The following is a 19217-nucleotide window of genomic DNA, read 5'->3' as shown; positions in this document are numbered from 1 at the left end:
GATTTTTTCAAAATAATCAGTTTTCAGGTGAAATTTTACCTATTGCTGTAATAAAAAAAAACACTTAACAAAACTTCTAAGTGTTCACTGTAATAAATGTATTCAATAAAACCTACTTTATTAAATGGAATGATATTTTCAAATTATTACAACAAATGAGTCTCCTCAACAATTGTTGAAAGAAAATCATATATCACCGATGTTCTGTGACGAAGATTTTGCGGCACGTGTTTTGTGTAATCAGTATCTTTTTGTGACCATCAATTTTTAAAAACTGGTTTCACTAAAAAACACAAAACATTGGCAAAATGACCATTGAGAAAGAAGGGAAAGTCGTTGGAATGTTGATATCTGGATCATCCTTACACCACCTTTACTCACTTTTATTTTATTTGTTAATTTTCCTTGATATTACATTTAGAAATTAACAACCAGTATCAAAAACCATTTAAACACATTTTTCTATAGGCTGTGCGTCATTTTCATCGCCAATTTATCACAATTTGAAAGCTTTGGACAACATTTAACCAAACCCGAAGTAATCTTGATCTTCTTCTGAGACTAATGTTTCGCGTCACACCAGGTTAAAAGAGTGTCAATTGTCCTTAAACAATCTTAGAAACATGAAAACAAACAATTGTAATCGTAAGAAAATAAGAAATTGGTGACCGTGGCAGTCTAAATATCATCTCAAGCAGTCTGAATCATCCTTAAAGCGGTGTATTTACTTGCTAAAAGCCCATGGATATTGACCAAAAGGTCTCTGTGTGATGATGCATTGTCAAAACCCCGGATCTGAATCCCGTTAAACACATTTGGGATTTTTATAAGTAATGTCAACCCCCCTCCACTCAATTTCAATAGTTTGGAAAGATTTATGAAGTAGGTGTGGCAGCAGATGGGTCAATCGCCTATTCAGGGGTACATGGTATCCAATAGTAAAGGATATCTTGCAGTAATTAGAGCGATTGGTGGTCTTACTACATAGAGATTATTTTGTGTGAATTTTCATTTTGAGGGTACACCATTCCTTGACAATTTGCTTAAAAATTCTGACGAGATACTTACATGAAATTCAAATCGAACTGAAATATGCATCATTAACCATGAATTAAAGAAATTATTTATTGTATGCATTTATTCTTTTATTCTTTAAAACTTAAAAAATGTTACGTGACCACTTAGAAGTTTGGTTCAGTGTACACATAAACATTTGTATACTTATCAGAACAAATTTTCAGGCAAAAAGTATTTGTTTACGAGTTTGATTTGAAAAAAAAATTCAAGGAGTATCATTGGTTCCTAAAGTACCTTGCACAGAGTAGAAGAGATTACAAGGTAGGCACTGTTCACATTGATTTAAAATTGACTGCCACACAGTTTGAAAAAAAATGCTAGACAATATAATATAAAATTCTACAAAGTTTCCATATACTGCTGCCCACTTGACACGATACGCTTTGCAAGAACCACTGCATCGTTTATAAAAAAAAAACCCCACTACATCAAAGATTATGATCCATTTAAAATGAAATGCAGCAATAAACCGGTACCTTCATCACCTGCATATGGAGTATATATATCTCTCAGTTGATTCGATACGCAAGAGCAGGCTCTTCCTATGAACAGTTTCTAAAACGAGGTAAACTATTGACAAAAAAGTTTATGAAACAAAAATATCAGCATTCTCGGTGAAAGACATCTTTTCGTAAGTGGTATGTTCGATGCAATGACCTTGTCAGCAAAAACAATTCATCATTGAGTCAAATGCTGAATGACGTTTTTCATACTAATTGTTAGTCCATTATTTAAGCACGGAATTGACGACGGATTTATCCGTTTTTTCCCGATCATGACAAGCACACGGCAGGTTTGACCGGTTGGCATCCCCCCTCCGGGAAATGTATAACACAACTTTAAAATACATGTACATGGTCATAGGTTAATGGAAGATAACTTAGATAGCTAAGCAGATTCATTTTTGTTCCAAACATGACGCCTAGTTGTAGGATGTAGCTAAAATACGCGATCAAAGTTTGACAATTGAATATACAATATAGTAAAGGAGAAAAATATTTGTTGATGAAAAACAACGGGACCATGTTGACTCAGGTGCGCGTTCTGGCACATAGGCATCTTGTCTTAAAAACTTTTTATCAGCTACCTGTACGTATCTCAGAAGATAATTTACTCAGTGTTGAATTAAGAAATCTTTATGCAGCTGCGAGCCAGGATGACTCAAATAAAATTATCCAGAATGTTAACTTCCTTTTTTGAATTAAAATATGCTCATATTGAATGACACTTCACATTGAATAGTGGTTTTTCACGGGGTGTTTAAAGTATTATTCTAAACTAGTAGAGGGAAAATCAATACTTCGGTACATTTAGGTGCATTTATACAAAGGTGTAAACATTGTGAGGATGTTTTCCCGTGTGCTAACCTTTAAAGTGAACAAACAGTCAAAGATGGATAAATTTTATAAATCCATCTGTAATAAGAACATGGATACTTTTCGAAAGATGTGGTATGAAAGTGGACACATGACGTCTGGCGATGTTAAGGTAGTCGTCCGTATGGTGTCAGAACAAGGGTTTGTTGAAGGACTTCGCTTCATAATAAAGGAACGAGGTACAGAATGTCTTAATCTCGGAAAAGATCACGACGTGTTTCATGTTGCATGCAAAGCTGAACAAATAGAGGTTGTATTGTTTTTGCTAGCCCTGGAGGAATTTGACAATACTACATTACTTAACAGTGAATTTTGGGGCGGTTTATCCAAATTGTCTGAGGCAAATATAATCGAAATTATAAGTGAATTACTGGTATGTGGAAAATTTGACATAAATAAAACAACGGTACCACCACAAGGCGTTTCTCTACTTTTTCATGCAATTGAAAATAATATGAAGCTATTAGCAGATTATCTCATTCAACAGGGAGCCGATGTTTCATTTGTTGGTAGAAGTGGTTTGCTAGGAACTATCAGTTGTACTTGCCTCTCAGCAATACAAATGCCATCTGTTCTTCCGGATGTACTGAAAAGAGGTGGAAATGCTAATGATGTGTACGATAAAAACGGACAGTCAATTCTGATGCTGGCATTTGAAAATTACGCTGACCGAAGAACGATCGAAGAACTTGTACGTGCCGGAGCAAATTTAACCTGGAGAGATAACTCTGGAAAAACAACCCTTTCCATGTTAAAATCACTAGGTTAGGAATTTTCGATCCAAAGGATCATGTCTGTTTAAAATATGTTCTGCGCTTGTCTATCTTCCTTTTCGTTCGCAATCTGAGTCTTGTTCTTAACTCTTCCAGAAGCATTTGTTCATTTAAAACCAAATACTGAAGGGGGGGATAAATCAGGGTCGTGTAAAAAAAAATTGCATCGTTAAGTGAATGAAAAGACTTCTAAAATCATCAAAGATAGAGCAAAGCTCATGATTCTAATTATAAAGAAAAAATACACACCGATTTTTTGGTTCAACATTTATTTATCAGACTAAATGTAAATGAACAGGTGATTTGTAGGGCAGCTGCCAGGAATTGGGGCTTGACTAAGCTCCCTCTATAGCAATACATAATAATAAACCTTAAAAGCACCTCTCTGGATGCTTTATATTTTTAAATACAAAGTCACTGTAATTTCTCTGTTATATATATTTCACAGTTTGTTGGTATTGTGAAATGAAAATAAAATTATAAAAAAAAAATACAAAGTCACACATATAATTTTTCCTCTAATATAAAGAACAGGTATATGAATTCAGTTGTATTGCATGTAAATCAAATAATATATGTATAAAATTATATATGAATGTGGTATTAAATTTGCGTGAGACAAGATTTTCAATCATTTCAATTTCAATGAAAACCAAAGAATAATAATAATAATAATAAAACGTGACTGACAATTTTGAACAGGAAAACGAATATGCAAGTAGTATTCTAAAAGATTCTTTAATGCACAGCATCACGCTTATTTCAATAATCTCATCATAAATCTAATACACGTGTTCTTCACAGATCAGTTCTATGGTGTTTTGGATGCAGGCGTCCAAGTAAAGTATATCGAACAACTATATGAATTTTCTACGTTGGAGTTCATCTTTACGAGTAAAAATATAATAAAATATAGGAGACTCCTCTTAGAGAAAAAATTCCATTTGAAGACCAAAGGCGCTAAAATTGACTGGAATGGAATGACTAAGCTCATTAGCATTTTACAGCAAGGTAAAATGTATTTCAACACACAGATCATCTGTCTTTACGAAGTTAAAAAAAATATCGAATTAGAGTTCATTTTATGTCTGATATAAATAAGGTTTTTGATGATGATAAGGATGAATTAAAATACAAAAATCTTTTCAGAATGTTTCTAATTATTTATTGTTTACTGAATTGATATTATACGATATAGTAAAGGATCATTTATAATTTCAGTATACATGTAGTCTTCTAAAAGTCTTTTCGAGATTAAAAGTTTCATTGATTACCAGAAATTACCCACTGTCTAAGCTTACAGATGACATGTTCCATAGAAAATCTCATTTCTCAGTCGGTTCACTATGATTTTATACACACATCCATGACATAGTTTGAAGATATGGCTTTTAATTAATCACTTTCTCCTGTGCATCAAGTATATCCTCATTTTGCGATGGGAAACAAATATTATTTTTATAATTCAACATTTTAAAGGTACATGTGATAAGATACTTTTAAATTAAAATTCTGTGACCTCGACTTTTTTTAAAATTAAATTTGATCTGGAACAGAACTTATCTATCACTAAAGTCGCTTAAAAATTCTTTTGATTTTACACGATTTATTTTACCATTAAAGAGCTTATTAGATAAAACGAAGAAGACTGATTCAGTTTTCATTGGATTTTACAGTTGAAGTATCAAAAGGTTCTACATGTGAAGCTGCTCATCATCTGCTTGACCTTGGAGCTAAGACAGATAACTTCTTATCGAGTATGATAATGGCAGCTTCAAATGATGAAGAGTGGCTAAACTTAGGAAGAAGATTGTTAAAGTCCGGTGCTGACCCAAATGACAAAACGACGAAGGGACAATCTGCCCTTTCAGTTGCTATTCAAAGAAATTTATATGCGTTGTCGGAAGAACTAATTAAATATGGTGCTAATGTTAACTTTACTGATCGTGGTGGTAAGACACCGTTGGATTATGCTTGCGAATTAGGTAATATGTATTAATAGTACTTACGAAATATATGGAGATAACGAACAATATTCATGCTCAATACTCCAATTAATAAACATTACAAATTAGGAGCATAGCAAACACGGGCCTCTGAAATATCAGAGGTGGGATCAGGTCCTGGAACAATGTAATGAGCATCCTCTGCCGACCGATCATACCAGCCACGTGCTTTTGGTCTAGATTGGGATTATATTTGGGAATTTAAATATATTGTTGGAATACTAGGTCTCCAAAAAACACATAGATATCGTCAATCAAAACTCAAACGTCTTTTCAATTATAACTTTCGCAGTACAGCTTTCAAAGAAATACATTTTAAAATTTAAAACAAGCAATTCTGCGTAAGTTTTACGAAGGATTTGGGTTTCAAATGATACTGGTAATGCCCATGTATGTTTGAGTTTATTTTTTCTATACTTTTATTATTTGTTAACGATCATACAATTGCGAACAGTGCTAATGTTACAGGTTTTTTTTGTATGACTACATACTAAAGCATACTTTGAACACGAAGCAAAAAAGTTTTAAGACTCCAAAAATGAATTAATGTATATTTTATTGTAGGGATGACTGACACGGAATTCAGATGTTTAAGAATTCTCCTCAAATATCCAGTAAAATTGAGCAAAAAGAATATTTTCGAACACACTTTTGTCCTAGGAATAACTAGCCTCCGGCAATATCTTCTGAACAAAACAAGCACTAATAGTAATCAACACATTCTCACAATTGGCGTGAATGGTGTTTTTCAACTTTTCATCGCTGGGGCAGATTTAGTAGATGAACAGCCTGGGTATTTAAATATAAATTTAATTCATTCTTTTAATAGAAGCATTTTGGAAATGATAAAGATATTCCTTTTCAATATTACCTTAATATTATGCTATAAGTTTATAGAAAAAAATCTTTCGTTTTAGATCATCTACCTTGAAATGTCTTCGTTACCTTGCATTTTATGGATTATTTGAATCAATAAAATTTTTAATGCGCTCTGGTTGGAAAGTAGATACAGATAAGAAATGGATAAAGGATTTAGGAAACGAAGAACATTTTAACTGTGGTTTTATGGTCGATGAAACGTGGTATATACCTCAAATTACAGCTGAAAACCGAAAAGCTCTTTTGGCCGCATTAAACGAAATTGAGAAAGAACCAACAAATTTACAAAACTCCTGTAGAAATGAAATTCGAAGGCTGCTCTCTTCTCGTGGTCATAGTATTTTGCCCCTTATTGAAGATTTACCAATTCCAACAAAACTTAAATATTTCATAAAATTTGAAGATTGTGAAATTCCAAAGGAAGAAGAAGTGGTTGTAAATGTTAGAAGGTAATTTGTTTATTTATGTGGTTTGCCATGCATAATCTGCAGTGTTTAAAGATAATTCTAATTACAGTGATTTCATTTAACCCATTTTGAATTGCACTATATTTTGCATCACATAAAAAGTTTCCGTAAATATATTATTTGTATGTGCAATATGCTTAGAATAGGAATAATTGTATTCTTGGTAGTTAATAATTTTGTTTTGTTAAAGGTGCTTGCATTTGTTGTCATTCAAAAGCACTTAAAACACCTTAGAGCTATGTTAATTTTGTAGGCTTAGAGCTGTCTCCATTTACTTAGTTTGGGTTTGTGGCAGGGCAAGTCTTCCAGAAATTCGTTAATGTTTATGTTCACCAATAGTCATTTTATACAAAGATACTACTACAACTAGTCTTTGTTACAAATTTATGCTCGACAGAGTCATCCTAAATATCTGGATGTGTATAAACATCACATACAAATAAACTAAGCAAAATCCTAATCATTTGACAAGTAGGGAAGTGAGTGAGAGATAATAAATTTTATCAAATAAATTCTTTAAGAAATATTTAGGTTTAAACACTTCATTCTTGCTGCATGTATAATCAAAACAATATGTCTCTTAATCCTTTATTGGGACTTGACATGTCATGATATTTGAAATGAATAAAACTAAAGAGAAGAGCCTAATGAATGTGCTACATATTATTCACAAAATCTAAATGTTTTAAAGAAGACAATTTTAAAATAAATCACTGTTTGTTATTTTCAGCTAAGCGTGTTCAGGACATTTTCATTGGTTTTAAAACTGCAGAGCAATTCAATAAAAAACACTTTGGATTTGTCTTATAAAAACATTTATGAAAATCAGTATATGAAAATAAATGCTATAATCATGACACTTATTTTCTTTCTCTTTTCAGCCCTGAGGACCTTTTTGGCGATTATTGAATACTCTAAAAAGTATACCTGTCCGAATCCAGCGTTGTGTGTACGTAGCATTTTGTCATATTGTTTGAACAAAATGCTGCATAATTCATTGGATTTGCTTGTAACATACTGCTTAAGTCTTCACTCTGCACCTTTGCGTGAACCACTGCATCGTTTGAATATTGTTTAGATCACGCACTGAAAAAAGAAAACATTTAAATTCAAAAATTATCTTTAGTATACAAGATATCATGGACCCCTTTCCATTGAAATATCTTAAATTTCATGTAGTATTTTAATTCTTGTAATGCTATCAGAAATCAAATTCCACTGTATTTTGATTTGTAATATTTCACCCATTTTTCTTGACGTTTGGGAAAAAAAGCCCGACGCGGAGAATATCTTTTTAAAAAAATCAAATGAAATTTTATCAGTTTTTTTGCCACCTGTTTAAAATATAATATAACTTAATGTGCATTGATATTCGAGAATATGTCTTCTGTCCAGGTTCATTCCTGCTATTTGCTGGACATGGATGCTGTATTTGGGAATGTCTTATGTAATCTGTACTGTATACAGATTGTGCATATTCACAAATAAATGTACGAAAAATATAATTTCTTTTTATAAATGAGTAAAGAAAAATTCAGATCAAATGTCAAATTTTTAAGGATTGTTGAAATCTATTTTTAATTTGGAAAAAGAAAAATCAATACATATATAATAAGTGCATTCATAAGATAATACAAAGGAGTTTTTAACGTCCACAGGTTACGATACACAAACAATTTGGTGCAAATATTCTTCAAATGTATTTATGAGAAAGATATCAATACTTTTCGAAAGACGTGGTATCAGAGTGTTAAAATAAAACCTTGTCATTTTCGCAAAATCGTCCGTATGGCTTAGAACAAGGATCTAAGTAGAGAAACAAAATGAAGAATCTAGATCTTGATATATGTAATAACATCATTAACTAAAAAGTTTGATAGTTAACTATAGATTATTATTTTTACTATAGTAAATGAAATTATAATTTCGAAAAATTTCAGATAGACATATTTAACTTTATTAAACTCATACAAGCAGTTTTCTGATATTAAAAAGAATTATTCGTTGTTATTTTCATATTTTTAAAAATAATTACGTCAATGGTATGTAATAACAAAAATATTAAGGCTCGAAATCTTCAAAAAAGTTCTAGAGCAAAGATTCAAGGTAAAATCAAAGAATCATTATACTTACTAGTAACACAGTATCACTTTAATGATATTTGACTCTCAGACTTAACTAAATAAAAAAATACCGGAATTCATTATTGAGAGTTGTACTTGTGTCGAATTCCACCAAAGTTAGTAAACACCTTACAAACCTCCGTCTGTCAAGCTTTGCATGAAACATGGAACATCCCCAACAAAAATGTTCTATATATAATTAACCATGGGAGTGAGGAAAGGTATACTTCGCATTAATAAAGCATCAGCAGAAGGAATATCTCCAGCTATTATTTAAAAATATTTTTTCCGGCTTGAAAATTGTAAATAAATAAACAAATAATAAAAACAAAAAAGGAGATTATTTCATTGAGCAGAGAATGATGGACGGTAACATTTGATTGTAAAAGGTACACGCTTAGGAAATGAAACATATGGAAATAAGGAAGAGTATTCAAGATCAAAAGTCCATTAAATACTACAAAATAGGAGCACCTAGAGCAAACACGGACCTCCAAAATATCTGAGGTTGGATAAGAAGCCATGGAGGAGTGAGGAATATCAAACGTATTTCACTCTCAGCTCATAATTAAAATACCATCTCGTCCTCTTGCTTGGCGTAAAATAGAAGGAAATGCTACAATTAAATGAAAAAAAGAAAAATATGGACAATCAGTTTTGAAGCTGACACTTGAAAAAAAAACAGACTAAGGACAGTTGGACCAGTGAAAATGCAAGCAAATATTTACTTCCCCTGCATATCTAGTAGACCAAGTTATATAGCTATAATGAGAAAAGGTGTATTCTCCAAAATCTAGAAAGAAATATAGCCCCTGGGTGAGAATTGTGGTTTGGGTGGAGATCTGTTGATAATATAATAGAAAAAAATATCTTTGAATACAACTGCTTATTGGTTATAAGCATATTTTAATAATCAGAGCTCCAGATTAGGTGCGTATTTGCAGAAATACGTATTAAATTTTACAAAATACGCATTGAAATTAAAATAGAGCGTACAATTACGCATTGGCAATCATAGATACGCATTACACCACGAAAGTACTGCGTACAATAAGTTGAAGAATACAGGTACGACTTACTTAATGATACGAATTAAGGTTAACTCAGTGTTTGATTTTTTCTCAAAACGAAGTACAGATTTAAAAGCCTTTTAGTGACCAGGAATATTCTAGTAATGACGACGACGATCTCCATTTCGGGAGGAAGAATCGGAGATTTAGATTAAAATCAATTTCTATGTAGAAAGACTATGCACTAGGCATAACTTTTTTTATTATGGGTTCATAGCCAATTTTTCATCTCTCTCAACTTGACATATTAATGATCGGAAGATTCTTTGAGTTTACTCTTGATACGATATCTTAAATGAATGAAAAGTTATATGTTCTGTAACTGTATGGAACTGTGTACCTTGACCTACTGTACAATCTTCCTTGTCAAAAGAATGCATCCCAATCGTAGCAAAAAGTGTTGTTGGTATTTACAATTAAATTTATTTACATAAAAGCAGGGATTATCCTATGAAGTTTTTTCCCTCTTCAAAAGCTCATACATGTACTTCGATTACAAGCTCAAAATAATGGTCAAAACATTTCTATACAAAAAAAAAATACTCTGCAATCATTTTGCTGAAAATCAAAATGTGCATTGATTTGAAAATCGGGGAGTAAAGACACTTTGGAGCTGGAGCTCTGATAATATATTGTCAATCAATATTTTATGGTTTCATTCCATAACAATGATGTCGATTTTATATTCAAAATCTCTTAGGTACCTTTTCTATTACCTATATTTTTTTCAGAAAGATGAGGTTCATGCATATGGACAACAATGCTCACATTAGTTACCTTGTCTTCTACAGAGGATTTGTTCCCTCTTTACTTCTATTTAGAAAATTTAAACCTAAATTGAGGCACTCTCTAGCTATAAGGGTTTATGATTTGAGTTGGCATGGTAACATACTCTGCAAAATGTTTTCAATGTCTTGCCTAAAAGTATGAAAACTGGTCTGATGGGCATCTCGGTTACTGTTCACAAAACTCGTGGTTCAGAATTACTCACCCTTGAAATTAATCAAGTCATGAAAGGAGAAAGGCAAAGAGAGAAAACACGAGTATAAGGATGACAATTTTTTTTCAAGATATCTTGTAATATTGCTTGATGCACTGATGGTATACTCACCGATTTTTGATTTTTACATTTAGTGTTTATTCAAAATTACTTAAATCACAACCAATCCCAACGTAGTTGGGAAAGGGCCGCAATGGGATTTACAATGAAATATACAATTCCGAGTTTTCGTAATGACGGCGGTTCTGACGTGTTCCTAGCACGTAAAATATCAAATCCTTAACAAAGCCTGGAAAACGTCAGATATTTCGGACTAAAGATGACATACATAGTGTCAACAAATTTTAAATTTTGTGCAGATGCGTGCCAGGATTGCGGTATGAAAACTACGCAAATATCGTTTATTTTTGACTGCGAAATACATTTGCTCAGATTGAATGGCATTTCCATAGACCAATGAGCAAAATGAATAGTGTTGTCAACTAGTGTTTAAATAATTATAAACTTGTTAATGGAAAATCAATCCTTCGGTGCATTTATACAAAGGTGTAAATATAGTGAAGTGCAAACTTTAAAATGAACAAACGAACAAATATGGATATATTTAACGAATCTATTTGTGAAAAAAACATGGACACTTTTCTAAATACGTGGCATGAAAGTGGACACATAACATCTAGCGATCTTAAGGCAATCGTCCGTATGGCACTGGAACAAGGGTTTGTTGAAGGACTCAGCTTCATAGTAAAGGAAAGAGGTACAGAATGTCTTAATCTTTCAGAACATCATGGCGTGTTCCATGTCGCATTCAAAGCTGAACAAACTCAGGTTGTGAAGTTTTTGCCAACTCTGAAGGTTGACAAAATTACATTACTTTATAGTAAATTTTGGGGCGGTTTATCCAAATGGTCTGAGGAAAATATAATCAAATTTATAAGTGAATTACTAGTATGTGGAAAATTTGCCATTAATAAAACAACGATACCACCACGGGACGAATCTCTACTTTTTTATGCGATTGAAAATAGAAAGAAGCTTTTAGCTGATTATCTTATTCGACAGGGTGCAGATGTTACATTTGTTGGTAAAAGTATGTTTCTAGGAACTATCAGTTGTACTTGTCTCTCAGCAATAAAAATGCCATTTTTGCTCCCGGATTTACTGACAAGAGGAGGAAATGCAGATGACGTACATGATAAAAGTGGACAGTCAGTTTTGATGTTGGCCTTTAAAAACAATGCAGACCGAAAAACAATAGAAGAAATTGTACGTGCTGGAGCGAATTTAAGATGGATAGACAACTATGGAAAAACAACTTTTTCCAAGCTAACATCAATAGGTTTGAATCATCCAATCAAGAAAAATGATCTTTTTTTCTTCATTCTTCTAAGATGTATTATACGAACCATGCACGCTATCATTTGCCGGTAAAGAGCTGCAAATTTTGTCCTATACTCGGTACATAAGGCTATTGAACAGTTAGGGGTCTTTTTCGCGCCAGCATCTACTGCAACACCGTAGCTTGGTTTATACGGTCTCATCCAAAGGACCGGTCTCTACGTTCCACAATGGGATTCGAACCCGCGATATAAGGATCAACTCCTTACCTCGCAATTTTAGAGCAGATGCTCTAACCACTGCGCAACATTGGCGGCTTCATAAAAAGAAAATTTATTTGATACGTTTTTAGGATTTTGTTGTTGAAATTTCCAAAATTCAAATAATGCAATCCCCTTGGCAAAATAATTGTATTTTAATGAAAGCTTATTTTTCTTCAGACAAAAGGTTTTTTTTAAAATCATCTGTCTTAAATTAGTTCTAAGTTATTTTATTGAGCACAAAATGTTTCAAGAGAAATGCTTAGGGCTAGATCTCTTCATCTGATTTGTTTTAGATCTTTATGAAATATATGACAATAACGAACTAAATTTATGTTTAAAGTCCATTAAACAATAAATTAAAAAAAAAAAATAGGCGCAGAGCAAACGCGGTCCTCCAAAACATCAGAGGTGGGATCAGGTGTCATGGAGGAGTGAGCAACCCCTGCTTGCAGGTCACACCCGCCCTGTGCTTCTTGTCATGCTTGGGAAATATCGAAAAAATCCGTCCGTCGACAATTCAGTGTGTAAATAATGGCCTAACAATAAGTATGCGTTGAACATACATGTCAATCAGCAATAGATTCAACTATTTTTTTACAGTAATTTACCTCGTTTTAGAAATTGTACATATTCAGAGCATGCTCTTGGGTATCGAATCAATTGAAAGGTATTAAATGTAGCATAAACCCCGTATGCGGGTGTTGAGGGTATTTTTCATCGCCGAAATTTGGCTGCAAAATTGCCGAATCAAACTTAAAAAATTGAGAACCAACTCGTGTAACAGTGAGTTATGGCATGGTTAAAGGCCCTTGCTGCTAAGTGGTCCTCAATGCTGTGTTCAAGTCTAAATTGGAATTCTGGTCTATGGTAACGTCCCCGTAAGATTGAAAAGTTATCGAAAGAGACGTAAAACAATGCCAAAAAATCAATAGGTTGATATGAGCAACAAAAGAAGTTTATAGAAAGTTTAATTTTTTCTTATAATTTTCTTGATACATATTTTTATGTCAAGAAATACGCAGTGTAATTCAGTGTTATTCTGTTTCACAAATGCATACTAATATGTAGCTTCTCCATATTTTATAATTAAATTCCTCTTCGTTTTTCAAATTTGCATATCTCATTTTAAATGTAAAAGGTATTTGACGATTTACAGCGGATAGGAAACACTAGGTAAAAAAATTCTTAAAATTCTGAACTACCTGAAAAGTTTATATGCATTATGCACAGTTTTTTCTCGATTAATTTAGTTGTAATCTCGAAAAATTGTCATTCACAGATCAGTTCTATGGAGTGTTGGATGCTGGGGTCACAGTAGAGGATATGGAAAAATTATATAATTTTTCTACTTTGGACTTCATCTTTTTCAAAAATAATCGTGCTAAACTCAGAAGAATTGACGAGGTTAGACGAGAAGTACAACCTAACGTTTTAGAGCAATTTGAAGGTAAAGACAATAAAGAAGCATCTGCTTTTGCTGACTAAAATCTAAAACTAAAGATGCACCACTGCTTTAGAAAAAGAAAATCAAAATATCGAGTTTTTTAATTTGATCTAATATTTAACCTTTGTTTGTTTATTTTTCATTATCATTTTTTGTTTTAAACAATCTGAATGCAGTTGGCATATTTAGTCTTGAAGGGATGATTTCTTAAAATATATATACATGTATATATTTTGAAACGATGGCAAAAATTCCACAAAAGGTGTCATACATTTTTTGAAAAAAATTATACGGAAACCCGTTGAGGCCAGTTCAGAAAAATAAACATTTTAATTGCGTTCAAACGCCTCCGAATTTTTACTGGAAGAAATAATTCTTTTCTCGAGGAAAAGGTAAATATTGAGCTGTATACTTTTTTGTTTAATTTGAAATAAGCTCAAAGATAGAATGAAGAATTAAATAGATAAACGTCTCAGTTTCAACTAGATTTACTTGGTAATTATTCAAAAAATTGAAAGAATTCACCAACAGCCATTTTTTCCATAAAAGCTCACAAAGACATAGTCTAATTTCACCTTTTAAAAGTTATATAAACTTTTGGAAAAATTTCTTTGACTATAAATTTGAACAATGGGTGCTAAAGCTTTCATTTAAAAATTATCACACACATCGTAACTATTTCCTACGATTTTTTTGACTCCTGGCTTTAACTTTTGAGTGTGACCTACAATTTTCAAAATATTATTAAATTTTGAACAGTTACAGAAGAGTTTTATATTTTAGATCATTTTCACTTTAGAAAATTTTAACCTTTGTCATATTTTTTAATATTAAGGGATTGAGCGTTTATATTTTACGTATATTGCATGTAAAAAGACCTCTTTTAAATATAAACACTTTCAAATTCTTGACCTCCAAGATGACCTACATTTATAAAACTCTTAACCTTAGCCTTGAACTGTCATTGGAGGTATCAACTTTACACAAATACAAGTTGTTTATCAATCAATTGTTTAAAAATCAATTGAAAATGTCTTTGAAGACTTAAAAGAAATTAAAATTATTATTTACATATAAACACTATTGTGAAATTAGTGATCGTCCAAATTCAAAATGGCCGCCGCTATTGCGCAACTTGCTCGGTACAAAACGTAGAATAAAAAATGAAAAAAAAAAACTTTTTTACCTCAATATGTTATATTTTGATCGTAATATTCTTTGTACTCTTCGGGGGAGTTATTTGTTAAGGCTCTGGATATAGTTAATCGGGATAGTTGTCAACACCCGTATAATAGCCGTCTCCAATTCATTTTTAGAGATGACAATTCTGTCGCCAATTTTCAGTTCTCCTTTGATTCTGAGCTATATGTTCTCTACAATGTTTTAAGCGGGACTCTGTGCTGGACAGAACATTGAATGAATGTAATTTTGTATCTTGAATTCATGCACTAAACGCAGGCTCTATGTATGGGCGCATTGTCGTCTTGGAAGATGTAATTATTCTGAGGAAAATGACGCACAATTACCGACCACAAGTGTTCATCAATGATTTCAATAGATTTTAGGCATTTATATTGCCATCTACGACAGTACGTGTGCCTACATCATTAAAGGTTTTATATCCGCATACCATCAAATTGAACTTAGGCGTTGACGTTTGCGATAAACAACAGGGTAGCCAGTCTTCGCCGACCTTTTTCAGATAAATACTCGAATATCAGATCCAATGTCTACTTTACATTCAGAACTGAATATTACTCTCTGCTAGTACTTGTCGACAGTTTTAAAGCTGTACCAAGAAAGCGGAGCTTGCGATTTACTTCACGAATTCTCATTCATTTTCAAACAACTCTCCTAAAATACCCCTATACTTATATTAAGTTATCTGCACAGTTCGTTTTGAAAAGTAGATATTCTATAATAATGCAGTGACATCGAATAAACTTCGTTTCTGTTTTCTTTAACTGGCCTTAAAATTTGCCGTGCATCTCTGTTATCCAGATTTGACTTTTTTCCCCTTTTCTTGGTAGATTTTTTATATCAACTCGCTTCCGAAATGATCAATCACAGACGTAATTATTGTACGGGGTATTTCTAATCTTCAAGCAATTTGTCGTTGTCTCAGTCCCGTCCGATATTAAAAAATAACTTTTTCTTTAACACCATTACTCAACTCTTTCAAAGCAGGAGCCATATTGTTTACATTGACAATTACGCAGCAGACGAAGAATTATGACGTGTGAAGTGATAGTCACAAAAACATTCTTAAATACGTCATTTTCACCAACAACAGTATCTTTGCTTACCATTGTTTAAAAAGTTTGACTCAGAGATCTATAAAATAAAAAATTGGTGTGGCATTCCTCCTTAAGTATAAGTCACATTATCCAACGATGGGGTATACGATGAGAAACCGATGCGTTTTTTGATGAAAATGGCATTGTCGCTGGCCGGGCACCACTAGTGATCGGACGGTGACTGATTCTTTTTTTGCGAATCGGTGGGGTCATCGGTAGGAAATAATTCGTAGTTAATATTCAGCGATGTCTCCAACGATGCCTCACATCGCTCCTCATCGGCAAACCATCATTAACACATCTTTCAAGGATCGGCCGATGTATGGCCGAGCATCGTCCAATATACGTTGAACCTGAGGTCCTCGGGGAGTTTATTGGTGTTCAGCAGATAACGACCGGTCATCAGTCGATGTTCGACCAAACATTGGCCCGTAATCGACCGATGTACGAACGATGTTCACCAATGTATGAGCGATGTAATATACATCGGCCGATTATCCTGGAACATCGTTTTATGATTAGCAATGCATCGCTGGGCCTTTGTAATCTGTGCATTGGTTGCCCATCGTATGCACATCGCTGGATAATGTGACTTATACTTTTAGGACTACTAGACCGATGTGGACCGATGTTGGGGCATCGTTAACACCACGGATTACTACCGATTACCACCGGTCTACGGCTACCGGCCGGGAAATGTGACCTAGGCATAAAATGTCCAAATGGTTAAAAATGATGATGTTCACTCGTAACGCACTTTGAAAAAAAAAATTCAAAGTGCGTTGAGTGTGTCTCAAATTTAACGCACTTTGAAAAAATTTTTCAAAGTGCGTTGATTTTGTCCCAATTTTAGGGCACTTTGAAAAAAATTTCAAAGTGCGTAATTTTTTCAAAGTGCGTTGCCACACGGGGCTATATAGATTACGTCTATAGTGAAAATCTTCTGCACTGCTCTTGGGTATTAAACCATGATCCATGTACATAGTTTTTAATAGGAAGGATGCCTCTTCCAAAAAAAAAAAAAAAATGAATTTCTGGGTCTCTGGGTTGGGGTTTCTAGTGTAAGGATGGGGCTCTCTTGATTATATATAGTTACAAAATACATTAACTCTTTTAAAATCTTCTCTGCTCCTGGGAATTAATTAAACTAACCAAGTACATAGTTACGTTGAATAAGGCTGCCTTTTCCAAAACTGTGAATTTTATTGCCCTTAGGTCAGGGGTTCTGGTGTTATGGTGGGGCTCTATGACTATATAGTGAAAATAAATGAATTCTTTAAAAATATTCTCCTCTTCTCCTGGGTATTAAATCAGTGAACTATGTAAATAGTTATGATGAGGAAGGCTGCTTCTTCCGAAATTGTTGATTTCAGGGCCCCTGGGTCATGGGTTTTGGTGTTAGGGCAGGGTACAAATGATTATATAGTGAAAATGCATGAAATGTTTGAAATTCTTTTCCTTTGCCCCTGGGTATTTGCCAAAGATCTAATGGAAATATTAATGATAATGAAATGTTCGTTTTCCAAAATGGTTAATTACCAGGGCCCCTGGGGCAGGAGTACTTGGGGGGAGGACTTCATAGTCTGTAAATAAATTAATGCTTTAAAATCTCCTCTTCGGTGATATTAAACCATTTATCATGAAATAAGATTCGTTATAAAATTTCCAAAATTTTGAAATGTGTGGCCCCAGGGTCAGTGGTTCCTATGGGGTGGGGTGCACAGCTGTTATAAAGTGAAAATGCATTTTCTGCTTGTTACTCTTATATACACCTCTGGGTATTAAGTTACCAAAGTAAGCAACCTAAGTGTATAGTTATGATAAGCAATGGTGCCTAGCTCTTTCAAAATGGTGAATTCCATGGCCTTTGGTTTTTAAATAAGAATCAATTCAATTGTTGGAAAGTTGTTACATGATACTCAGGTGACCTATAAGGCCCGTGGGCCTGTTGTTCATAGTATGCAGACAAGATACTGTTTTTTTTAAATGGACTGCAATACGTGGACCATATGCATGTGTTTCTAATCAAAATTAAATTAAAGAAAATTTCTAGGTTCGGTGAATATTCATGTAGGTTCGTTCACACTGTCTACAATGACTGATAGTACTAGTAGTCATAGCAAAATTGTTAAATTTTATGACCGATTGGCCAATAGTTTTGTCATTAAAAAATTATTAGGCTATAATGATACCATAAGGAATTGACATAAGCAACAGAGCTCACCCCCTCCCCCACATAGAGGCCTGTATCAAGTAGCCCTTTTCCTTTTTTTTTGGGGGGGGGGACTACAACCCCTTAGGATCTCCATAATGGTGCAAAGTGATGCCATACAACGGGCTAAATTGTTGACAGTGAAAAGAAAATTGTCTTTTTAGAAATAAATTGAATATAAAAACAATTTATTTTGCCAGCAGTCGCCCGTATTAAAAGAAATATTTGCACCATTACGGAGATGCTGTGGAAATGTAGCCCTCTCCAGAAAATATCAGATTTAAAAAATTGGAAAGGTCTACATTATTGCAGCTAGTATCAAGATGTATTTGGATTGCTGTGTATCAAATTACTAGCATTTTGCAAGCCGTGAAGCACAAAACTAATACCGGTGAAGTGAAGTCTTGTTCTATCTTCTAAAACCTAGAATTAGTCGTTAAGTTTTTTTTTAAATTCAAGTTGCTAAGTTATCTATATATATACTGCGAGTTCTTCCTACTTTTCTTTCCTGCTTGTGCCATGGAACCAATTTTTAGTTTGTATTTTAAGTATATGTAAAAGAGAGACATTTTGATCCGCCTATGAATATATAAATACAATATGAAGATTTAAAAATAAAATTTGCCAATGAATGGCATATTCTAATTCATAAGGGCGAATTATTCTACGGGCAAATTGTCTAAGGGGCGAACTAGCATTCTCGAGCATGCGTAGACTGACGTATGCCCATGGCATCCAGTTTAGCGAAATAAAGTTAACAAAAACACTAAAAATACGCATTACACGAGCATTTGGACTATCACTAATGGCATAATACTGTAACAAAAATAATTCAACTACCAAACATAATAACAATGTGAACAACTGAAGTTGTATCAGGCAATATCCTGAA

General features: G+C 33.3%; 1 protein-coding gene across 1 annotated transcript; it reads left to right on the top strand.

The window, feature by feature from the left end:
* The first annotated feature begins 2723 nt into the window (after positions 1 to 2723).
* On the top strand, positions 2724 to 7906 carry LOC134253099 (alpha-latrocrustotoxin-Lt1a-like). Its single transcript, XM_062735611.1, has 6 exons — positions 2724 to 3217; positions 4031 to 4237; positions 4903 to 5211; positions 5797 to 6025; positions 6150 to 6560; positions 7460 to 7906. The coding sequence occupies exons 1-6, from the start codon at positions 2908 to 2910 to the stop codon at positions 7485 to 7487; spliced, it is 1494 nt and encodes a 497-aa protein (XP_062591595.1). The 5' UTR covers positions 2724 to 2907; the 3' UTR covers positions 7488 to 7906.
* Positions 7907 to 19217: the final 11311 nt, after the last annotated feature.

The sequence above is a fragment of the Saccostrea cucullata genome, unplaced genomic scaffold (genome assembly GCF_032062105.1).
Source record: "Saccostrea cucullata isolate Sc308-1 unplaced genomic scaffold, CSIRO_AGI_Scuc_v1 ctg319, whole genome shotgun sequence".
Taxonomy (NCBI): Eukaryota; Metazoa; Mollusca; class Bivalvia; order Ostreida; family Ostreidae; genus Saccostrea; species Saccostrea cuccullata.
Note: the sequence above shows the minus strand (reverse complement) of the source record. Positions and strands in the feature narration are given on the sequence as shown.